This window comes from Condylostylus longicornis, unplaced genomic scaffold, assembly GCF_029603195.1.
Source record: "Condylostylus longicornis isolate FDR11 unplaced genomic scaffold, ASM2960319v2 ptg000030l, whole genome shotgun sequence".
NCBI lineage: Eukaryota > Metazoa > Arthropoda > Insecta > Diptera > Dolichopodidae > Condylostylus > Condylostylus longicornis.
The window spans coordinates 4,923,007-4,947,840 of NW_026577999.1; the positions used below are offsets into that span (position 1 = coordinate 4,923,007).

Sequence of the window (24,834 nt, forward strand, 5' to 3'; positions counted from 1 at the left end):
TCTTTCTGGCAAATTTTTATACAATATTTTGATTAGTAACTAACAAGTAATATCCTATTGCTTAACGCCAACTTCAATTTAATTTCATTGAATTTGAATTATTAAAATACTTTGCCTTTTTCTGACATAAAAAATTTAATTTCATTTTAGATATTAACGGGCAGACGTTGAAGAAAGTTTTCATATGTACGTAATCGTTTTATAGAAGAAAATAAAAATTTTTTTTTAAAGAAAAACTGAAAATTTTTTGCAATAAAAGTAAGATAAATTTGTATATATGTTCATACATATAAAAATAAAAATAAATGTTTAAATAATGTATAAATCTATGAAAATAATTTTAATTGTTCTTGTAAATTCATTAATATTATGGAACCAATCTAATGTTTTAGTGAAGGTCAATGGCGAAAAAAGTAAATAAATATATACTTACATAATTTGTTTTTTTTTTATTATATAAACAATATATGTATGTATGTATAATGTAATAATATTTTAATTTTTTACAATATTTTATAGTATGTAATACAACAGATGTAATCAATGATAATATAGAAAAATTAAATGAATTAAAAGATTGTGAAGTTATTCATGGTTCAATTACATTAGCAAAAATTCAATTAGAAAATATTAATGAATATTTTACATCAATACGTGAGATTACTGGTTATTTATTAATATATAGAGTTGAAAATTTAATAAGTTTAGAAAATTTATTACCAAATTTAACATTAATAAGAGGTGAAGAAAAATTTCTTCGATATTCATTAATTATATATGAAAATATAAATTTATTAAATTTGGGTTTAAAAAATTTAATGCGTATAACAGATGGTTCAATAAGAATAACAAGAAATCCTCAATTATGTTTTACACAAACAATTAATTGGATTGAAATTCTATTAAATATGAATAAACAAGATTTTATATTAAAAATGAATCGTAATGAAAAAAATTGCGGTTATTGCCGTGAATTAAATGATAATGAAAAATTAAATGTTTATAATGAAAATTTTTGTTGGAAATATGATCAATTTCAAAAAGGTAAATATTATAGATTTTATTATTAAATTCTTGTTATATTTAATTTAAAAAGTACAACTCGAAATATCAAATTATTAAGTCTTATTATGCACTTATAAAAATAAAAATTAGAACAAAAATTCTAAACCTACACTGTCTTAAATTAATTAATTGAATTGTTTACTTTGTATTTGAGGTTAGTTTTCTTTTTGAGCTTTGCACTAAAAATTGATTATTATTTTTAGTTTTTGGTATGAATATTCGAAATTATTTTTTTGAAATGTCAACACAAAATTTCACTCAGAACTCTTTAGAACCTTTTTTCACTTGTACTTACAAGAACGGAATTAGTGAATATTGTAGTACATTCATAATTTTGCTGAATTTTCAGCATAATACGAAAAATTTAAAGTTGATTTTTGATTGCTGATCAAATGTTGATTTTTCGTTTGACCCTAACTTAAAATCCAATCATCTTCTGTTTGAAATTGAACAACATAGTAAATTTTAGTTTTGTGTAAACAAAACATTGCAGAATATTCAACAATTGCTTATTTTTCAATAAAATTTGACAGATTTTTACAACTATTGCTAAATAATTGCGGATTGCAAAATAATTGTAGTAAAATTGATCTCATTTTTTAAAGCGTAACTAAATTTATTTGAATAAGTTCTTACTTTAATGAGTTATTTAATTTTAAATGACTCATTAAAAAATAAAACGAAGTCCATCGATTTGAACCAGAGAATATTCAAAATCAGTGTCCGCCTATATTCGAGATATTCATTTCTTTACGAAATATGCACCTACATAGTTCAAAACACTTCGAAAATTAAAACAATTAGAAAACATTTTTTTTATTTTAAGTTTGTAAGAAAATCGATGGTGAGTACAAAGCAGATTCTCAGAAATGTTGCACAGATGATTGTTTGAGCAGTTGTACTTTAGATTTTGGTCGTAATTCAAGTTTCTGTTCGGTTTGCTCAAATTTTAAAGATCCGAATGGGAAATGTGTATCAAGCTGTGGATCAATACTATATGAGGTAAGTTTTTTTTCCTATAAAATTGTAATTCATTTGTGATTTATAATCAAGAATATAAAATAATATTTCCGAAACATTATACATACATACATATATGTATGTAAATATGAATTGTCATTATTAATTACTACTAAAATAATATATTCTTACTTTAAATTTTAGTTAAATAATCGACAATGTGTTACCGCTGATATATGTAAATCATTACAATTAATACCTTTTAAAGAGAAATGTATTAAAATTTGTCCAGAAGGATATATTCAACCAGATGGAAAATTAGAATGTATACAATGTCCAGGAAATATATGTATGAAAGTATGCCAAGGAAATTTAACAATTTTTACTGAATCTGAAGCGAAAATTTTAAAAGGATGTACTAAAGTTGATGGATATTTAGAAATTGAATTAAAACCAAAAAATAGTAAATATAAAAATTTTGGATTTTAAAAAATTTATAATAAGTATTAAGATAATAATATTTATAGCAAAAATAATTACATTGCTTGAAAGTCATTTATCGGATATAGAAGAAATAACAGGATATTTAAAAATTTCCAAGTCACCACAAATAAAAACTTTGAAATTTTTTAAAAATTTAGCAACTGTTGATGGAAAATATCTTTATGAAAATCAGTAAGTTTATTACATCAGACAGTTTTCTTAATCTGTTTTAGTAAGTCCTATAATGTAATCTTGTTTGCAGATATTCTTTATATATTTATGATAATTTCAATTTGGAAATGTTATGGGATGAATCACAAAAAATATTTTTTATGAATGGAACTGCATTTTTTCATTTAAATCCGAAATTTTGTATTAAATACATCTCGAATTTAACTTTTAAAAATAATATTAATTTAAATGAAATCGAAGCCGTTTTTGATATTTCAAATGGCCATGAAACATTTTGTAAGTGCATATTTACATAATAAAAATATAAATATACATGTATGATCAACAATTTTACAAAATTTTATTAATTTTTAAGGTGATCGAACAAAATTTTTTACAATTGTTGAAGAATATAGTGCAACGGCTGCAAGAATAAAAGTAGAACCTTTCATGAGTAAAGATAACAAAAATAATTTCTTAGGATATATTTATTATTATATTGAAGCACCTGAGAAAAATGTTTCAATGTTTGATGGATTTCATGGTTGTGGACATGATAAGTATAATAATTTTTCTTTCTATTTGAAATATATAAAATATTTTTTGTTTTCAATATAAATATATACGGAATTAATTTATTTTTAGTTGGCAAATGAGTATTTCATTGGGTCTTAATATAAGGTATGTTATTAAAAATTTGAAACCAAGTACACAATATGCATATTTTGTAAGAACGTTTACAATAATGGATTATCACTTGAAATTGAATGCTTTATCGGATGTTCAATATTTTAGAACAAAAAATATTGATGATAGACCACTTCCAATAACTAAATTGTTCTTTAATGTTATTAATAGTACAGCAATAGTAAGTAAATGAAATGAAAACTAGTAAGTTAATAAAATATAATTAATTTAAATCTGTTTAGACAAACTTACATATATGTATATGCATCAGATATGCAAAAAAAAAAACAAAGTGCAAAAATTTTGTAAAATATAGAATTATTTTACTAACTGCTATTTTTTTTAAGGAGCTCTTTTGGTGGCCTCCAAAATTTTCAAATGAAATTGTAATGGATCCTACATCTGCAAATGAAACATCACGTTCATATTATATACTACTGAATTATACAATAATAACAAATTATCAAAGTGATAATGCAGATAAAACAATGAACTCTTCATCATGTATTTTAGAAAATTCATACAAATGGCGTGGATTAAATCCAAAAGAAACTGATTATTATAAAAGAGAACAATTTTTGGTGGAAGATTTATTGCCCGATTATCTTTTTATTCCAGCTATTTCATTTTTTAGGTAGGTAAATAAATTATATTTGTTTTGTTTATTATTTTCAAATTCATTTAATCAAACAAAACTTTAAATACTTTTTAGAAAAAAGGAAGAGGAACCACCGCATGACTTTCCAGTTGATACCAAATTTAATAAAGACCGTTTAAGCGGTTTTATTGCATACATAAAAACTATAGAAATGAAATTTCAAAAAGAACAAGATACTGGGATTGCAGATTTCAAGTTACCAGAATTAAATAAAAATGTGACGATTTTAAAAGAAACTTGTTGCACAAAAACATGCATTTGCATAAATGGAATACGTTCAAATTACTTAATTAGAAACTTGAATCCTAATACTTGGTATAAAATTTCGGTTAAAGTTTGTAACAAAGAGGATATATGCAGTTTTGCAACTTATTTAAAGGCCAAAACTATGAAAAGTGTAAACCAAAAATAATTTAAAAAGAAAAAATTATAAGCATACTTACGTACCATTGTTTTAGTAGGTTACAGCTTTGCTAACAGTATTACATTTTACCAAAATCATAGAATAAATTTTAGTAATACTTTTAAATTGAAACAATAAAGTTATGGTTTATATTTTTGAATTTCCATTTTAATTGTAATGTATCCGCATTTATTTGCTGATGCCCTAAAAATATACATATATGTATGTACATATTCTTATTTAGATAAATGGTCGACACATAATATTTGTTTTCCATTTACGTTTTAAACTACTCATGAGTAACCAAAGTTTGACATAACAACACTACTTCCAATAATTGCGTAGATGATATCTAGGTTATGTTATTTTTGTCAGTAGATGGAAATAGTATTCCTAATCTACTACACATGGATTTTGTGTTTTCTGGGCTATTTTGACATTTAATTTTAATATTTGAAATGTCTTTTTTTTAATAAATTGACATTATTGAAGAATAAAAAACAAAACCTTGTGAAAAAAATGGAATAATATCCGTATATAATAATGAGTACATAGATTGAATATGTAAATCGAACGCAAATTATGTAAAATCATCTTAAGGTATTATCAAATATCGTAAATATCTTGCTCTCTGGGAATATTTAACTGTCAAAATTTAACACATTATAATATTTCAAAATCATATGTAGTTTGACAGTTGACATTCAAGTAGTTATTATAAATAGAATCTAGAATCAAATAAATTCGATAATAATTTTATTTAAAAAAAAAAACAATCTATTAGCTTAACGTTTATTAATATAAAAAATGCATTACAATAGAGGTGTATTAAGAACTTTATCTTCCTTTAAGTATTTTGTTCGTAGTGTAAATTCTAATTCAAAAAATCTTACAACACAAAAAAAGCCACCTAATATTTACTTCCTAAGTAATATACTAGGTAAAGCTTAAATAATCAAGTTTAATAAATAATGCTTAAAAGTTTTTAAACAATTTTCTTATTTTAGGTTCAAGCCCAAATAAATGTGCAAAAATTTTGGAAGAAAATGAGAAGTTATTTGATGTTAGTCGTAAAGATATTACCAAAACTACTGAATTTCTAAAATCATTAGAATTCACCGTTGGTGATATTGAATCTAAACCAATGATTCTTTATGTAAATGCAGCAACTTTAGAAAATAGATACGAAACCTTACTGGAGAGTGGTTGTGATCCAGTAACGATATCTATATTATTTAAATATGTTACAATTATGAATAAAGAAGTTTCAGTTTTAAAAAAACATAAAATTATCCGAACTGATTTTGATGTACAACATCAATTAGAAAAAATCTTCGATTCTGACGTAAAAATCAAATTAAATGAAAAACTAGACGAACAATTACCATTAAGAGTTTTTAGAGAAAAAATTTTAAATGCATATTTAGTAGAAAAGTTTCATTTTAACAAAAGCCAATTAGAAAGACAGTGGAAAGTATATGGTAGAATCCGTCATAGAAGTTTTAAATCCATATTGAAAATGGTCAATATATTGACTGAAGAATTAAATTTTCCCTTGGAGCGAATTATCAAGAATGGATACTTAATTTATGGTGACCCAGAAAATTTAAGGAAGTTACTTGAAATACCGAAAATTGGATCAGAAAATTTTAAAGACATTTTGTTTAAAAGACCGAAAATTATTATGTCATCTTACGAATCGGTTTATAATACCATTAAGCATATAAGAGATTTTGGAATACCAGATGAATCTATATTAAAATGCCCAGATATATTGACATTAGGTTCAAATACCGTTCAAGAACGATTGAATGAACTTAAAAATATTGATGAACTTCAGGTTTTAATAAGTAATCCAAGGATATTAAGATTGGTGCATTATCAAAATAAAGCTTTACAACGTCTTGATTATTTAAATAATATGAGAGTTAAATGTGTGTCGCTACATATATTAAGCTGCGATTCCGAAGCTTTCGTTAGGTAGGTAATTTTTTTTTTTCAAAATTGTTTCAACATTTTTTCTTTTTTTAATATTTCATTGTTTTAAGGTTCGTCCGAGAGGGAACTGATAAAAATAAGGGAAAAGACTTATTAGTATATCTGGCTAATATATTTAACTCAACGCAAAAATATATTCGAGATGAATTGTCGAAGCATTCAAATTGGAGCCATATAACTGTTTTACAGGTTAAAGAATGTTTGGAATTATTACAAGCGAATAATTTTAATCTATCAGATATATTTCCCAATATTCATATATTATTATATCCAAAGTAAATATAGTTATGCGTGTTTTTAAAAAAACATATCTGATCACATAATGCGTTCTTTATCAAAAAACTTTATCGTAAATTGCAGGCATAAAATTGAAGAAAAACTGAAAATTCTTCAAACAGATGAATTTTATAAGGAAAATCAATTGAACACATCATATACATATGTGTCTTACAAACAAATATTGACTTTATGTTTGTATCTGATGGAAATAGAATTTCATTTTACTGGAGATGGAGTTTGGGCTGATCAATATTCTAATAATGTAAGTCTTATTAATATGCAATAAATGAAAACTATTATTTATTTATTTTTGTAGGTTGAAAATTTTAACAATCTGATACCAGATTTTTTAGAAAGTAAAAACAATTTGAAGCGTGGGGAATCAGTAGATAATAATATTAAGTCCGAAGCTATTTTATAATGTTGAATATTATGTAAATAAATTTTGTTCATGTTTCCAAAAAACCTTCCTAATTTCTACTCATATTTAAGCTGAAAATATTTAGTAATTTTTATTTTACCTTTATTATTTTTCAATTGTGATTTATATAATTTTATATTTGTATTGATTTTCTGCTTTTAATTTATATTTAGCATTACTGTACGTATAAGAATATTATGAGCTCATACAACGATTACGAGTATATTTAAAGGAAATTGAAAATTAACCTTGAGATTCTTCAAGCTGAAGTATTACAAGTTTCTACACGTGATATTTTCATAAATGCAAACAAAACATAAAGCCTTCAAAAATAAGCTTTTATTTCAAAACATTTTGTTTAGTGCACTACAACTGTTGCATTTTAAATTAATTTTGTATAATGTTCTCATTAGTTCATCCATTTAAAATATTAATTTTCAACTAGCACACTTAATTTTAAAATTTTTACAATTAATTTTTCCTTTTGCAGATGTCGGAATGATAATAATTGATGATTTTATTATTTATCTAATTTTTGGCAAATTATTCTAATAATTAAGGTTTTACTTTCAATTAGTTTCGTCGTTATGGGATCTAAAAGCGAGCTTTACAGCTTCAAAAACAACTTCAGGTTCAGGAGCAGCATCAATTTCACGAACTTTATTTAGCTTTCGATAATGTTCAATTATAGGCAAAGAATCATTTACATAAGTAGAAATCCTTTTTTTCATACTCTCTTCATTATCATCGGAACGTCCAGAACCAGCTTTTCCACGAGCTAAACAACGGTCAATGCAAATTTTTTGATCACAGTTAAAAAATAAAACGAACATAAAATTAACTTTATCGGACATTTTTTTATTCCATCCGTCTAAATTATCTTGATTTCTTGGGAAACCGTCAATTAAAAATTTGTATTTGCCAAATTGTTTAATATTATCCTGCATGGCATTGTCTATTAGAGAACATGTTACCTCAACAGGAACAATTTTTCCATTACGAATGCATTCTTCTATCATTTCACCATATTCAGAACCTTCACGCGATCGTTCCGCTCTTAAGAGATCACCAGCTGATAAGTGTACGAAACCAAATTCTTCAACGATCAATTGACATTGGGTACCTTTACCTGCACCGGGACCTCCCAAAACAAAAACAACTTTCGGTTTTTCGGTCATATTTCTCTGCAAAACAGATTTGCTAGTTGTTGTAAAACAATTTTTTTGATAAATGTTGCTTGATCCGGCAAGATGTAGGTTTAATAAGTATTTTTGTCCGCTACTATTACTTTTAGTGCTTAACCGCACGCAAATTGTATTATTGACTAGATATTTTTTAGCTTGCGTTAAGATTACTCTGACAAAATTATTCACCATTAAACTTATGTCTTTACTTTAAAACTAAAGATAGCTATTATAAAACTTTCCGAAAGTTGAAATTGAAGGTCAACTTACAACAAATAATGATTATCGTAATTATTCTTAAAATAATTTGCTTATTGATGATTTTTAATATTTGAGTCACTTAGAAGTTTAGATAAAATTTTGACAATTGACATTTCGATAAATATAATTGACAGATCATTAATAAAGTTCCCAATAGACATATTCTTATAAGTAAAATAAGCATCGAGAGTCGAAGTCAACTCTAAGAGTTTGGAATATAATAATGAATTGTAAGAACGGACATTAACAATTTTAAAATCTTTTCAAACTTTTTGATTTAAAAATAAAAATTTTTGGAATTGCATTTGTCTTATTACGGCAAATATTTGGAATATCAACATATTCAGTTCTTCTTTTTAGTGTTATGTCTGTTATGCGTGGCCCAAATGAATGAAAATTTAACTTAAACTTATTAAAATACATAGTTGAATATGTATTCAAAGTTATAATAAAATTGAACGATACAGTTAAAAACATATAGTAAACCAAATGTCAAATATTGAATTTAAGTACTATATTACCATAAATAAGCTTTTGATAGTATATTTATAATTTGAAAGTAGTGATGGTAACAAAAATCACAAAATTATCTTACATTAATCTTGTTATTAGTTAAGCGATGTCCTTTTAATTTTACGTTTAGTGTAATAAAGTTGTTGCGCTGCGCTTTCCTGATGAACTGTGTTTTCAGCGCTGTTTTTATTTTTACGTTATTTTGACAATTGAGTGTAAATTCGAAGGAGGTGTTTGTGTTAATCGTTTTAATTATTTTAATTTAAAATTATTTTACTAAAAAATAAATGGAACAAAAATATTAAGGAAAAAACTGTCAAATTTTTTTTTTGTGTAAAATGGCTCAGCCATTGGGTGGGTGGATTCACAGTTTTGCTGTGACTGAAACCAATACACACAAAAAGGGCTACACAATTTATAAAATAACATCAATTGTAAATTGTATTATTGTTTAATTTAATTCGTGGTTTAACTTACCTATTACTATTTTAAAGGTATTTCCTCGATCAGTTCCAGAAGCGCTCACATGCATTTCAGTATGGAAAAGATTTCATGATGTAAAGAGATTGTACCGCGATTTGCAAAAGCGTCATCGGAATTTATCCCTAAATGGAAAGGTTCCTGAACCTAAAAATGATTATTTTAAAAGATTTGATCCTGAGGTTATCAAGGCAAGAAAAGAATATATTCTTTATTTATTAGATTTTGCAGCTCAACATCCAGCATTATACAAATCCCAATCATTTTTGTCTTTCTTTGAAAATGGCTATAGTCCAAATAATTCGCCTTTGCATAAAGTGAATAAAGTAGGAAATATAGAAAAAATTTGTGATAAACTAGACTTAACATACGAAGACAATATAAGCCTTATTGACCCTAAGAAAGATGATAGTAAAATTGAAAATGACAAAGTATGTGTAAAAACAAAATTAAATGAATTAACTGCTTTTGAAAATATTGATAAGAATACTGAGAAAATAGAAGAAGAAAAGGAACATGCAGATAACACAGGTCAAAATTTATCAGACAAGGATGAAACAACAGTTGAAATTTCTAAAACACCAATTTTAACTCCGATGGTGAGTATTGAGGAAGGTGATGTGGATTATATTTATGAGGCAGCTTTGGAATTCAGCCAAGCTGTTCAAGCTGAAGTTAATTTGGAATATCAAGAAGCATACGAGAAGTACAAAAAGGGAATTGAAAAATTGCTAGGGGGATCCAAAGATGAAATGAACGAGGAAAGAAAATTTATTGCCAAAGCTAAAGTAGCCAAATATATGGCCAGGTCTGATGAAATTTATGAAAAATTTATTTTACATCGTGAAAACGAGAAAAAGGTGAATGAGGTTTTTATAATTTTTTTTATATTTTTTAAATAACTCAATTGTGTATAATTTAAGCTTTCGTTCCAATTGTCTATTGATATGTGTGAGGATTCAACAATTGAAACAGCTTATTTGGAGCGGCCATGGAACCAATTATCACGGTTTAAGGTTATGCAAATAATCGATTCAGTCCTTCAAGTTCAAGATGTCACCGATAAATCAACGTATATTTTAAAAGGAATAGAAAAACCGAGTTATAATTCAAAAGCTCAATCGATATTTTTACCACAAGGGGTTCCATATATGGTAGAGTTGATAGGATATTTTCAGTCTGCAGATAAAATATTTTTACTTTTGAGACAAGCTAAAGGAGGGAAATTGTTTGATTACATTAAAATGTACACTCCGAACACTGTTGCATCAATTTCTTTAAATGAAATTTTTGCCGAAATTGAATCTGATACTACACAAACAAACATTTCTGTGAACGAAAAAGCATCGAAAGAACAGTCGGTTCCAGAAATAGAATTTACTTTCCCCGATCCGGATTTTGAACAAGTTTTGGATGACTTTCAAAATCTTAGTGATAAAGACAGCAGTCATTTGAAAATGATACAAGATATATTAAGTGAAGATCAGAAAGACAATAATGTGGATAATGTTGAAGCCAATTCACCTCATGTAAGTAATTGTAGCGAAAGTATTCCCTTTGATAATCTTTCACAAGATATGGATATAAATGATTTAGTTGATTGCTCTCAAAAGTTATTACGATCCGTTTCAAAAACATTGGATAAATCAAAAAATACTGAAACCGAAAAAATTTATGATAACAAAAATGAAGCGATTCAACCAATAGACGATCAAATAGAAAAATACAATATAAAATTGAATGAAAAACAAACTCTGACAGTGGAGAAAGGAGAAAATTTAATAGCACCATGTTCTCCACGAATGAAAATCAAAACAAAGTTTTCTGTTCCAGAAGTAAGTGTTAAACAGTGGGCAAGAGAACTAGTTGTTGCTATTGATAGTCTTCATTCGAAAGGTGTGATTTTAGGGTAATAAATATGTTATTTTTATTTTCTCATTCTATAATAAAATTCTTTTTATTTTTTCTTAGAGATTTACATCCTGATAACATATTGTTGGGTTCAAAAGGTCAATTACTTTTATCTTATTTTCATCAAAACGAAGGATGTGATCCTAGTTCAAATTTTATTTACAACCCTCTAGTCAATGAAACATATTGTATTGCACCTGAACGACCACTAACTATGAAGTCTGATTGGTGGAGCTTTGGTGTTGTATTGTTTGAACTTATTACGGGATGTGTACGTTTTCACTTAATCAAATTATTTCTTTTACACATAGTTTTTATATTTTAAAAATTTAAATATATGTTTTTATTTTTGTAGTCATTCAGATCATGTCATCCTGGTGGAATTTATATGTATTTTGAAGTACAATTTCCAAATATAGATATTTCCCATGATGCTAGAAACTTATTAGAAAGCGTTTTGGTACCAGAGCCTGAAAAGCGTTTAGATATATCTTCAATTAAAGCACATCCATTTTTTACTGGAACATTATGGAACGATTTATATCAAAAAGGTGTTAATTTTATGTAAAATAAGTAAAATATATTATATATATGTATGTACTATATATTTACATTCATATAATATATGTATGGGGTTAGTGTCCTATTTTGAATGTTAATTGTAATTTATGAGTGTTAATTTCTCGAATATATTATTCGATTTTATTTTTATTATACCAAAATATATTATGTTCATGTATCTAAGAAAGATATTATTGAATAACTTACATTATAAATTATGACATACATTTAATAGTTACTTAAAATATTCAAAAAAAGAAAAAACATCATGACTTGTACAACGGATATACAAAAAATTTTGAAATGAAGAATTTAATTTCAATATTATAGTTATATATGTATGTATCTATGAAATTATTTTGATTTCATTTTATAAACTCATTTTTTTTTTTTTTTGCATTAATTATTTTATTTTTCATTTTAAAGAAGAAATTATAATGCAATAGTATAATAATTATTATAGTTGAGTAATTTCAGAAATTTTATGTTACCATCACAAAGATTTATTTTTATCTCTAGAATATTATAAAATTTTCAGTATTGTAATTTTTGTTCAGAATAATAGACTATATATTTTAGTTTGAGAAATTAAATTCCATTTTCAATAAAATAGTAATTATACACAAGTATATAAATAAATTATTTAAATAAATTCTTATTTTTGTTTAAAATTTCATTCAAAATCTTTGTCCAATGCTATATTTTTAGGTAATTTGGAAGATTATCTTTTAATATAAGAGCTATTAATGAATAATGAAAGTAATATCATATTTTCTATATACATTGTTAAATAATTCTTCAATATTTTCTTACAAAAATATTAATCAATCGCAGGTTGATGATTACATCAATCGCAGGCGTTATTAATACATGCACATTTGAAAACTAAATATTGTTTGAAAAATAGTGTCGTTTCCTATGTAGAGATTACGAGTAAATGCATATAAATATATTATAATATTTACATGAAGGAAATACGTTCAATGTACAATTGTTCACTGTTTACAATTTAAACTTTAAAATTATAAAATACGAATTGCTTGAAGAGCCGCTAATATTTGATCTAATATTATTGAATATTATTCTAAAACAGGTAATAAAATTTAGAATATGAATAAAATAAGGAAGAAATAATTATATTGTAATAATAACACATAGGTATGTTCCTATGTTCGATTAAAATAGGCAATTAATTTAACTTATTTTTTATTTTGTGACTTGTAATATTCTTATTTTAAAAATTATACGCAGATCTACAAACTATCATTTATGTTTGGACGAGATAAAAATAAAAATGTACATATTTATGTACATAAAGAAGAAACCGTAATACAAAAGAATATTTTTTTGTTTGTTTCCTTCAATGCTGTTCGTGAAATGAAAGTGATAATAATACAATGGTTCATCTTGACCGATAGCTTGGTAAATTTAAGCGCGCATATAATACCCGCACACACAGATGCACACACAATAGACTTTCCCATTAAACAATTAAATTCAATTGAAATCAATTAAGAAAAAATATTCTAAAAAATATATATATATTTATATAATAAATAATATGCAAGCATAATAAAATTGTATGGTGTGTAAATTCATATTATAATAGAATTTATTTACATATTTGTATATTCATAAAATATACATAATGATTGTATACGCTTGTATTTTTAAACTTTGGAATTTGTCTAAAAAAAAGTTTGAGAAAAAAGAAAAATGTAAAAAAAATTTTTTTCTCAAAATAAAAGTGAATAATGAAATCACATAAACTATACAATGTGATATTGTATTATGTAAATAAAAAGTTGAAAACAAGTGTATACCAAAATAAGGGGGAAAAGTTTTGATATTGCTAGTCGAATAGGTGGTAATCTTATATTTCATTTAATAATTACAAAATTTGAATTCAAATTTATGTTGAATTTTCTACTAGTACCCATAAGATTCTTCTAAAAAATAGTTTAAAAAGTCGAATCGAATATATTGCAAAAGGTAAAAATTTATTTCCAATACAAAAAAGAGATTGACCTTCAATTCTCCCAAAGAAATAAATACTTAGAGAATTGATTTGGGTTTTCTTGAAATACTGACTAATCAAAATTGAAGATTTTTTAAATTTTTAACTTTTTCTATTGTTACAGGTTGAACTATATTACAACATGGCTTAATTTAAATAAAACTCATTGAAAATGACCAAGGAAATATTTGAGAAACAAATAATAGTTGGCTTTCGCATATTTGTAGCACAAAGTACAAAGGCGATACGATAAACATTATTTAAAAATGCGGCGGATTGTACAAAATAGTTTTACTTATATATAATGTATTCGAATAATTATGTACCTACATACATACAAGTCTATTCATTTACTAAAAAATTTCTTTAAAATTTCTTAAAGTCATAGCACTATTTAATTAAGAATGACAAGATAACGAAATAAAAATATCAGAAAATTAAAATATTTATGAGGACAAAAATTTTTCTTTCATATTATAATTTTTTTTTTTTTAAATGCTTTAAAAAAATAAAAATTATATAAAATCATTTTCAGTTTTCTAATATCTCTAAGGCTATGGAAACAGTGGTATTTTATTAGTTGACACTTTGCTAATTTAATTTCGCTTTAGTTTTTATTGTCGACGTGTTAAAAATTAGATTTTTTAATTTTTATAACGTTATTTATTCTTTAATTATGTATGTTATATTTTTGATATTAATATCATTGTAGGCTCTAAGGTTTTAAAATTTAATTATTCCAAAGGTTTAAATTCGAATGAATTTTGGAAGTGAGCGGATTAATTAAAGGCTCGAATGGATTAAGGACAAAGAAGACAAATTTATAAATTTTGCTTCCGCTGATTTCATTATCGTTTAAGTTTTTTTAATTTTAATTAGAAGATCAAACCATTAATTGACGGATTCGATAAATAGAAATAATAAAGATCATTTTCGGCGAAAATGTTATTCTTAAACAGTTGTATGTATTGATAACAGGAAAATGTGCTTCTTTACGAACCATTCTTTTAATTTAAACTTCAATATATGTAGGTAATTGTTAATTTTTTTTCATAATAAGAGATTCTTATTAAATTTATTAAATTATTTTTTAAAAACTTTTTAATATTTTTTATAAAAAATGTTAAACTAATTTTATGACTGTAATTAAATATATTTGTATAACATTCTATAAGTCTATAACAACTTGTATACACACACATGCCCCGCATTTTATACAATTCGGATTTCTAGAAATGAAATCATGAAAAGCTATACAGCAATTAAAGTAAAAGTAGATTACAATTTCTACATATGCTCCGCAAAATTTCTTGAACTTTCAATATTTTTTCTTTTCAACAGAAAAAGTTTTTCATTTTAAGATTCAAAAAGTATCATACTCGTACTATTTATGAACCATCGCATTTTTGTATGTAAGTATGTATGTAGCTATTAAAATCATATTTTTAATATTTTTATAAAATTTAATGAAGAAGAATTTTTTTTTTGTGTGTGAAAAGATTAAGAAGATTCTTTTCAAAAAAAAAAATAATTAGGTTAGCTAGCTATTATATAATATTAGAGAGCATAACTACATGTTTATTTGGCCTCCATATAACAGTGATCCTTTATTTTGTATATATATATATATATTTACATATGAACATAGGTTCAAAAATAGAAAAGTTTTTATTTCGAAGTTTAAGTATGTTTAAAAAAACTTGAATTCTTTTTATTAGTTTCCTAAATGTTTAACAACTCAAAACTGGATATGCTTACATAAGGATTTTATTTTTTCTTAAAAGTATGGCTTTTATATTTTCTCCCATAGTTTATTTTTCTTTTTATTTTTTTTTTAATAGTTAAAGTAAACTTTTAACATTTCAAATGTGCGTTGACTTTCAATTAAAAAAAATTATAAGTACATACAATATTATTACTAGTATGTATATGGAATCTAGTATGTATATGGAATGTAGGAAATGTAGGTAATATGAGGACAATATTAAATGTATGCGTACCAACATTGAGAAGAAACCAAAAAAAAATAAAAATAATTAATGCAGCTTGGAATTAAATGTTATCATTCTATTATGGTAACAGAAGTAGCAATAGTTGGCAAGCAGAAATTTAATAATTGATCCATCTATTTTGAAACAAGTTGAAACTAATATGGTAATATAGTACGTATAGTACGCAGTCATGTAACAGGAACTCCCAATGCGAATTGTTTTACTGCAGTTTGCACCATTAACTTTTGCTTATTCGTTCACATAAGGCAAATTTTCTGCGACACAAACTTAATTTTAATGTAAAACAGTGATTCTTTTTAAACTAGAGGTCCGACTACGAATTTGTATTATTAATTGTAGTATTTTAAAAGTTTTGTAAATCGTTTTTATTTTATCAGCCTTCTATTTGATATCTTTGAACTTCAAATAGTAATTGTGAACCAATGTATTTACATTAAATTCCAAATGGTTATTGTATAAACACAAAACTTATTATAAAGAATTAACCTCAACCAAGAATCTGTAAATAAATTTTAAAAACAAATAAATTAAACACGGTCTGTTTGAAAACGCAACTTCCTTATAGTGGTGAAATACATAAATTCTGATATGATTGTGGTAAAACATGATCAAACATTAATATTGTTGGTAATAATTTAATCGGTCTTTTAGACTTATTTTCAAGTATTTTAGATTTCTTTTTTAATTAACTGCGGTCACCACCCAATACTGTACAAATGCTGATAGAGAACACTATTAAACAAAACCAATTTTGCTTTATGGCATTTTTTGTATTTTAGGTAAATCTTGTTTGTATGCAATTGTATTGAAGACATAAAAGATTCATATGCATTTTCCAAGTCATTATTTAACTATTATTAATATATATATTCTTACACACTTATGTATCTATATACATATATACATACGCTTTGAAATATTTATTTACTTATCGCTAAGCCATTTTTAAAATAATGTCCTTTAAATACGTTTTCATTTATAAAACATGAAAAATATAAAAACAAGTGTTTTTTTGTTTCTTAGCAAATTTTTGAAAAAAAAAAAATTGAAAAAATGTGCTTATTAGTTTTACTCTGTCCGTTGAAGAAAAGTGGTCCGTTTGTCAGTATGTGTTTGTTTAAAAATTTTCTATCCCTTTTAAGAAAAATAGCCAAAATTTTATAAATAAATAGATCTTTGCAAGGAAATTTTTACTTATCTCCTCATTTTTAAAAGTTGTAGCCCCTCAAAATCTCAACCCCTCAAAAAACAACATATTTTGATTATTTGTTGTATGGAAACCACGAACATTTTTATATTCCGCAAACGGAGAAACGTAGCATGCTTTTTCAAACGTGGTATACAATAGCTTAACAATGAAATAATAAAATGGCGGTTAAAATTAGCACGTTATCTAAAACCTGATTTTTTTTTTAATTTTAATCGTTTTTATTTTAGACGTTAAATTGTAGAGAAACACTAAAAATGAAATTCAGTAACTAAAAAACAGTTTTTTTTGTTCAGAGAAAATTTTTTTAAATCCTCCCAAGTTATTGCCTCTCGAAATATTTATATAATATTCGAATTTCCGGTGATTTATATTTCCGAAACTGCAGGTTTTTCCAAATTTCTTTGTATTAGTGAAATGTAACATTAAAACGTATACTGATTTTTCTTAACTCATTTACTTAACCGTCAAATTCGACAATTATGTTAACGCTTTCAATATTTTTTTTTCGCTATCCTAAAGTTATGCAATAATATGATATATTTTGGTATATGAATGTAAATAATTTAAAAAATGAAGTAGTCTTTTCATTTGTCCAAGCCGGGGAAGTGCTGATTTACAAACCAATGGTTTTACCCAACTTAATTTTTTCTTTTCAAATAATACGTTCCACAAAAGGTATTATTTTCAGCATGCATATTGTAAACGATAACCACAGACAGAGAGAGAAAGAGAAAGAGAGAGAGAGTTGTGCTATAATAAACTGTACAAGTTTTCATATTTGTTTTTTATTTATTATTTTATGTCCTAAATCCCATTTTTGTTTTTGTTCTCTTCATAATACTTACTTAAAACTATGGCTAACAGGATAATATTAAGAGAGTTGTTTATTTTTTAAAGTTTTCTGGAAACAGAAAAATTATATTTATTTGTTTTTTTTTTCAAAATGCACTTGCTTGTGCATACACATGTAGTATGTATGTACCTCTATTATATACACATTACTCAAGTGCTATTAACACCACATACAAGTATGTCCTTATTATTATAGACATTACCAATGTAAATAGATATGTGCATATTTCACTAAGAATTTATTATCTCTCGGGTTTTTTCAACAAAAGAATAAAGTTGTAAAACAGTTAAAAGAACACTTAATGAAAAACGGAAAACCTCAGAGTACAAGACGAAACTAATAAAAAAAACTACAAAAAAAAAGGAACAGACAAAAGATAAAAAATAAAGGATATTACCATAGTGTCGTAAATGAAAATATCTTGTAAAAAAAAAAAAAAACTTGTATATGTTCTCATAGTCTTATCTTTTCAGCGGTTTTTAAGGTTTTCCGTTGGTGTTTTTACTTTTATTTTTATGCATACTTTTTGATTTTAAAAACGCCAGGTATTTAAATATTGTGGTGTATAAAGCTTTTAATATTTAAAGTCATACCTTATTAGAATTATTAAAAAAGAACATATATTTTAAGTGGAGGAAGAGCCGATTTGGTATAACATTCCCATCTAATTTTAAGATGACAATGAGATTATCTAAAATTCTTACCGAATAAGCTAAAGTAATTGCGCTTGTCTAGAACCAAATTTATATTTCGGACCTGAAACCAAAAATATTAGATACCGATATACGACAAAATTTAAGAATAAATCTGCGACAAAGTTTGATAATTGAATGCAATTTATATAATATCAGACTGCAAAATTATCGGATGGAGCTCAGATCTTATGTCAAAATTTAATAATTTTTCTACAAAAATCAGCTAATCACTGTTCGAAACTCCCACAAGAATATAGCTATTTCAATTTTAAAAAATCATACAGTAAACCTGACGAGAATAAAGTTCTATTATTTTGCGGGTTAGAAATGAATTATTAAAAAAAAACCTAAATTCTGTGGTTACAGGGAAAAATTATGTAAGTTGATTTTATTATTTCAAATTTGTACCCTATATAATATTCGGAACTCTTTATTTGATTCCGAATTACGAATTAAAATATTAAAAACATAAATCTTACAATTTCAAACTTGATTTACTCATTTGTATTTTTATAAGATTTTGTTAAAATTTTTTAAGGACCGAGAGTGTATAGTAACTGCAATTTACGTAGTAATTTTAAGTACTTTGTATCTGCACCTAGTCACACATCGATCATTTCTACTTATTACTAAAGCCGCTCATTTGTTTAACAGTTTACCTTTCGACAGCAGATATGAAACAAGAATTAAAAAAATTTGCGATGGATGTTAAGAATTGGCTTTCGATCATAGTTCAATAAATTCGATCTTAGTTCGAATTGAGTAATATATATCAATTGTATATAGTAAACTTTTTGATTATACATAGTTTTTCCATAGCTTTTAGATTAGTTCTTATTTTAATTTTATAGTTTCAGTACAAAAAATTGCTAAAGTAATAAAAAATCTTTAACTAAATTTAAGAAATTTTAGGAAGAAAAAAATAATTTTTTCTACTCCGAGTTTTACATTTGAATTCTTTCTCTACTTTGAGGATTCAAATCGAAATTAAAAAGATTTAAGAAGCGTAAAAATAATTTACTGATTTAGTTTTTTTTTTTATTCAATTTTGTATCCTTTATTTGTGGTGTATTAATTCTGAAATTTTAGTAAATTGTTTTTCATATTTCTCTCAGTTAATTTTATAATTAGCATTGCTACGCAATATAGACTCTTATATATATAAACTATAATGTTATAGAGGGATTCTATAATTAATTAAATTTGACCTCTATTTGAGCACCTTTTGTTATTAGTTTTGGTATAGTAATTATAAAATTATTTTTTCTTTTAGAAAACTAATTGGAATTTCAAAAGTAAGAAATGAATTAATAATTTTTTTTTAAGGTTGAGATTGCAATTGTATATAAAAAGCTAAGTAACCAATTTATGCTCTACCGAATCGAAATACCCGCAGTTACTCTAATTTTATAATTTTAAATAAAGAATTTTCCTAAGATTTTGGTGAAAATTTCTGTATTTTTTTTACAAAAATATTAAATTTTAATACAAATAGTTTTTATTAATTTTTTTTTGCGTATATATAACATTTTGGGGGGTTATTGACATTTTAATAAGTCCCTCCATTTAATATTGTTATTCATCTTTCAGACTGTTAAATTGCTATTTTATATACTAAATGCATAGAATTACTGTAATTCTGCCAACCATTATAAGGAGAAATATTTGAATTATAATAATTTGTTCAAAGAGGGATTGTATGTGAATATCTGAATTTAAATATTTAATTACAATTACAATAACACCTGTCTATAATAAAGCTGTTAACGTTTTGCATAAAATTTAAGGATTTTTTTTTAAATTTTTTGTTTATAAATTAATTATTTTTTTTTATTTATTTTAAAGAAATAATGCAAGGTATTTAATATTTTTCATTTAAAGTATTTTCATTTTATATAAAGAAAATTAAAACATTTTAAATAAAGAAAAAATATATAGGTCATTTGAACACTGTCGGAATGAATTATAAAAATTAATTAATTTTTTTTTTTCTGATACAAAATTCATGAACACATTTTAATAAAAACTTTATGAAAACCCAAAGATATACAATATACAAGAATATAATCATAGATTTTTTTGAGAAAAAAATAAATTTGGGTATTGCTCTTTTAGTGATCAGTTTTTTATTCACCTTGCCAATAGATGTCAGTATTGACTATAGGAAACGTAATAGAAAGTGTATATGTTAATTATTTCATGCCAGTCCGTATGAAATAATTAACAAATAAAACAAAATTTCGAATATTAGCTCTTCGGCATTCCGAAATTTGGCCAAAAAACAATAAAATAATTTGAAATTATTTTGAATTTCAGGAACGAATACTTGAAAGATGAAAGACGGGAGTAGCGTGACAATAACGGGATAAATTCATTATGTTTACTGAAATATTATTGAGTAATCCATTGAAGCATGAGAAATCTATTAATTTAAATTTTGTATATAAACTTAAAACGAAAGGCAGAACATAAGTTCCAAGTTCTGGTTGAAGTTTTTTGAAATGCATTTCTCGAATTTTTTTTCAGTTTCTACCATATTTCTCGTATACAGGGTTCCTGGTACCTCTAAGTGAACTGCTATATACCATTGTATATAGCCCCTCAAGAGTAAACAAAACTTTTGTATGAAGACGGTGTTAATAGGTGAAGAAATTCTAAGTTACAGGAGCTTAAAGCCTGATCTCGACTGATTTTTTTACTTTTTAAAATTTTAAGTATAAACCCGTGCCTGTGTCTGATATGTGCATTATCAAATATGATATGGAAACCTAGAATAAAATCTTTTATTCTGTTAAGATTTCAGAAAAACATGACTTGAAATGTTAAATTTTCATTTTTAAAATCTGTTAATTTTCTAAGTGATGCAACATTGCAGTTTTCTCTAATTTTATCAGAATTGGCAATTTTGTTAACTGAATTTTAATTTAGTGTACGAGTCATCTTTCTATTTGTTCTGATTTTGGAGTTATTGAGAAAAATGACGTACTGCAAATGTTATTTTGCACCAAATTTTTTTCTTCAATAACTTGAAAAATTTTATACAGCAACCGTTCACAATAGTATCACTCATCTGTTATGCAAATGTTCAACATAATAACCAAGTTTCTCTTACATTTGTAAAAATGAATGACCCGGGGAATATCATATGCCGTCCTTGATTAATGCAACCCTGTAAGTTAGTTTTCATACCCTGTGTATCCTAGGATATACATACAATATTTTCTTATTTTTAAATTTTGATTATTCCTGCTATTGAAAAATTTCTTTTATAATTTTAATACTATTGATATGCAAATTTATTGAAAATGTGCATAATATTTATTTATTTTTATAAAAATACGAGTATATATATAAATAAAAATAAAATGAAAGATGTTTCAATTTAATGAATTAATTATTGTTAAATATTAAAGTATAAAAATGTAACAAAAATAAAAAATACATTAAAAGTTTTACATTACATACACACTGTTATACGAGGGTCACTATTTATATTTCGAGTCCTGGCAATACTAGTGCTACCAGGTGCAATCTGACACTTCCATTGGAAAGTTTGACATTTTTTAGGACAACTTCACTCAGAACGTTTTGTCATTCGAGCGCGAATTGTTTTGTTTACAGTGACTTGAAAAATTCATCTCGGTCAAAAAATGGAATTGTCCCGTGAAAATTTTCGTGCGATGATTTTTTACGATTTTCGGCGCGGATTATCGAGACAAGAGTGTCTCGATCAACTTGTTTCGACTTTTGGTGATGAAGCACCATCAAAAACCACTGTAAATCGCTGGTACCAAGAGTTTGCTTTCGGACGCCGTTCGCTCCAGGATGAATTTCGTGAAGGTCGGCCAATTTCGGTCGTTTTGCCGGAAACCATCGATGCTGTGCGCGAAATGATAATGATGGACCGGCATGTGACATACTGTGAGATTGAGGCATCCTTGGGCATTAGTTCCACCAGCGTACATAAGATATTGCATGAACATCTTGCCGTGAAAAAGGTGTGTTGTCGATGGATCCCAAAAAATTTGACGATTGCACAAAAGAAGGCTCGTGTCGCTTGGAGCAAAGAAGTGTTGAAAAAATTCAATCGCGGTGCGTCAAAAGACGTTTATAAGATAGTCACAGGTGTTGAATCATGGATCTATGCATATGAGCCCGAAACGAAACAGCAATCGACCGTATGGGTGTTCCAAGACGAGCCAAATCCAACAAAAGTTGTTCGTGGAAGAAGCACATCGAAGCAAATGATCGCGTTTTTTTTTGGTATAACCGGTCATGTGGCCACAGTACCTTTAGTGGAACGTAGGACGGTCAATTCTGAATGGTACAAAATGCGTGGACAACGATTTTCAACACCTGAAGAAGCAGTCGATGCGTTCAAAAACCATGTTTTGGAGGTGTCTCAATCGGAGTGGAAAAAGTGCTACGAAAATTGGTTTCAGCGCATGCAAAAGTGTATTGATCTTCATGGGGAATATTTTGAAAAACAATAAAACCATTTCCAATGATAAATGTTTGTTTTTTATTGCTAGACCCGAAATATAAATAGTGACCCTCGTATTAAGCATACTATTCATTTGTGATAAATTTAATTTTCAGGAATTTTATAAATTATATATTTTAACATAATATGTATTGGAAAAGATTTTCATTATTATATACATTATAATATTAATATTGTAAAGAGGATTATAGATTCATTTACATAATAAAATTTTTTTTTTGTAGGTATAATATGTATTCGTATACGCGCATTGTGCACTTATGAATTTTTATAAAAGACATTAAGATATTTAATTGAATGTTTCGCAGGAAGGTCAACGTATATACATATATATATATATATATATATATATATATATTTATCATGAAAATTTTATTTTGGTAGAAGGATGCTTTAACACTTTAAAACAAAAATACTGAAGAATATTTTAACTTTGTTCCGGTTTCATAGAATTGTTCTGGCGGCTTTATAATGATTGGCGTGGTGAGTACTCATTTAATACAATTTAAGTTTTTAATGAATCTTTTTCATGAATTCAAAAATTTCAAATATGATCTATATAAAAGTTATTGTATAAGGTAATTTCGTGGGTACCTCTTATGAACGTCTGGTTTGAATCTATCATTTATGTCCAACTATGAAGGTGTCATTTGTGAACGTCGAGGTCACCAAGGTAATAATTTTCTTTAAGTCTTTATTCTTAGTTAACTTTCTTAATACTAACTTATTTATTATAATTAATGTACAATATAATATACTAAAATATATACTATATATAATAGTATATTGTGTATATTATAGTATATACTACTATATGTTATACTATTTTTAGAGAAATGATACTTTAATGCGGTGAATTATCGTTAGTCTACCAAATGTGGTGAATTACCGAATTGAAATAATGTTTTAGGTGTTGTACCGTTAGATAACAAGAGAATATTCTCATATTTATTCTTTCGATAAATTATGTTGAGTTCTTATGTTATCATACTGGGTGTACCTTTTTATTGCATATAACACATTTAAAATATTTTATTTGTTAATATGAAAGTGATATTATTATAAAACAATAAAATGTGAACACCAAACCTTGCCACTGTAGTAAATTTCATTTAATGTATTTTATATATATATATATATATATGTATAAATAATCAAAGTGTTGAGACGGGAACTTTCGAAAATTCAGAGCATAGTTACAAAGTTGTATTATAGTTATATGCAATAAAAAGTTGGCAGTATACCGGCAAACATCAAACTCAATTTTAGTTATACTATATTAAATATCGCAAGAAACAAATTACAAATTCAGAACTTCTACATCTGGAGATTATTACAATATTACAATATAAGAATTTTTTAATTATAAAATTCAAAAATGTTAATTTTGTCGTTTAGAACATATTATAATATTAAACCAACAATATTCTATATAATTTAATATTAATGTTAAACAAATCATTAAATAAAATTATAAAGGACATTTATAGTGAATTAAATTTTTAATG

The 24,834-nt window shown here is 25.5% G+C and overlaps 4 protein-coding genes across 5 annotated transcripts; 3 read left to right on the forward strand and 1 right to left on the reverse strand.

Moving 5' to 3' along the window:
* Positions 1-258: 258 nt before the first annotated feature.
* On the forward strand, positions 259-4,599 carry LOC129608122 (insulin receptor). Its single transcript, XM_055519448.1, has 11 exons — positions 259-413; positions 520-666; positions 832-1,044; positions 1,892-2,067; positions 2,230-2,488; positions 2,553-2,700; positions 2,771-2,976; positions 3,056-3,239; positions 3,325-3,547; positions 3,714-4,000; positions 4,079-4,599. The coding sequence occupies exons 1-11, from the start codon at positions 317-319 to the stop codon at positions 4,434-4,436; spliced, it is 2,298 nt and encodes a 765-aa protein (XP_055375423.1). The 5' UTR covers positions 259-316; the 3' UTR covers positions 4,437-4,599.
* Positions 4,600-5,161: 562 nt separating this feature from the next.
* LOC129608026 (transcription termination factor 5, mitochondrial) lies at positions 5,162-7,158 on the forward strand. Its single transcript, XM_055519328.1, has 5 exons — positions 5,162-5,367; positions 5,435-6,407; positions 6,476-6,700; positions 6,786-6,966; positions 7,021-7,158. The coding sequence occupies exons 1-5, from the start codon at positions 5,235-5,237 to the stop codon at positions 7,123-7,125; spliced, it is 1,617 nt and encodes a 538-aa protein (XP_055375303.1). The 5' UTR covers positions 5,162-5,234; the 3' UTR covers positions 7,126-7,158.
* Positions 7,159-7,444: 286 nt separating this feature from the next.
* Positions 7,445-8,661, reverse strand: LOC129607979 (UMP-CMP kinase). The gene has a single exon (XM_055519261.1). It carries the CDS (start codon positions 8,499-8,501, stop codon positions 7,695-7,697), a length of 807 nt encoding a protein of 268 aa, XP_055375236.1. The 5' UTR covers positions 8,502-8,661; the 3' UTR covers positions 7,445-7,694.
* A 617-nt stretch (positions 8,662-9,278) lies between these two features.
* On the forward strand, positions 9,279-20,201 carry LOC129607938 (ribosomal protein S6 kinase delta-1). Of its 2 annotated transcripts, XR_008696860.1 has the most exons (6): positions 9,279-9,517; positions 9,578-10,423; positions 10,487-11,472; positions 11,535-11,745; positions 11,830-12,108; positions 20,149-20,201. XR_008696860.1 is itself a non-coding variant. In XM_055519205.1 (5 exons), exons 1-5 carry the CDS (start codon positions 9,422-9,424, stop codon positions 12,040-12,042), a joined length of 2,352 nt encoding a protein of 783 aa, XP_055375180.1. In that variant the 5' UTR covers positions 9,279-9,421; the 3' UTR covers positions 12,043-12,287. The 2 variants fall into 2 exon arrangements, 1 of the variants encoding a protein (XP_055375180.1); XM_055519205.1 differs by lacking the exon at positions 20,149-20,201 and having other exon boundaries at positions 11,830-12,287.
* The last annotated feature ends 4,633 nt before the right edge of the window (positions 20,202-24,834 follow it).

Excerpts from the sequence above, each read along its gene's own strand:
- LOC129607938 (XM_055519205.1), top strand. The coding sequence starts at position 9,422 with ATGGCTCAGCCATTGGGTGGGTGGATTCACAGTTTTGCTGTGACTGAA. Across the intron at positions 9,518-9,577 it reads TTTATAAAATAACATCAATT|GTATTTCCTCGATCAGTTCC; the intron begins GTAAATTGTATT and ends ACTATTTTAAAG. Across the intron at positions 11,473-11,534 it reads TCGAAAGGTGTGATTTTAGG|AGATTTACATCCTGATAACA; the intron begins GTAATAAATATG and ends ATTTTTTCTTAG.
- LOC129607979 (XM_055519261.1), bottom strand. The coding sequence starts at position 8,501 with ATGGTGAATAATTTTGTCAGAGTAATCTTAACGCAAGCTAAAAAATAT.
- LOC129608122 (XM_055519448.1), top strand. The coding sequence starts at position 317 with ATGTATAAATCTATGAAAATAATTTTAATTGTTCTTGTAAATTCATTA. Across the intron at positions 2,701-2,770 it reads AAATATCTTTATGAAAATCA|ATATTCTTTATATATTTATG; the intron begins GTAAGTTTATTA and ends TCTTGTTTGCAG. Across the intron at positions 3,240-3,324 it reads CATGGTTGTGGACATGATAA|TTGGCAAATGAGTATTTCAT; the intron begins GTATAATAATTT and ends ATTTATTTTTAG.
- LOC129608026 (XM_055519328.1), top strand. The coding sequence starts at position 5,235 with ATGCATTACAATAGAGGTGTATTAAGAACTTTATCTTCCTTTAAGTAT. Across the intron at positions 5,368-5,434 it reads CTTCCTAAGTAATATACTAG|GTTCAAGCCCAAATAAATGT; the intron begins GTAAAGCTTAAA and ends TTCTTATTTTAG. Across the intron at positions 6,967-7,020 it reads CTGATCAATATTCTAATAAT|GTTGAAAATTTTAACAATCT; the intron begins GTAAGTCTTATT and ends TTATTTTTGTAG.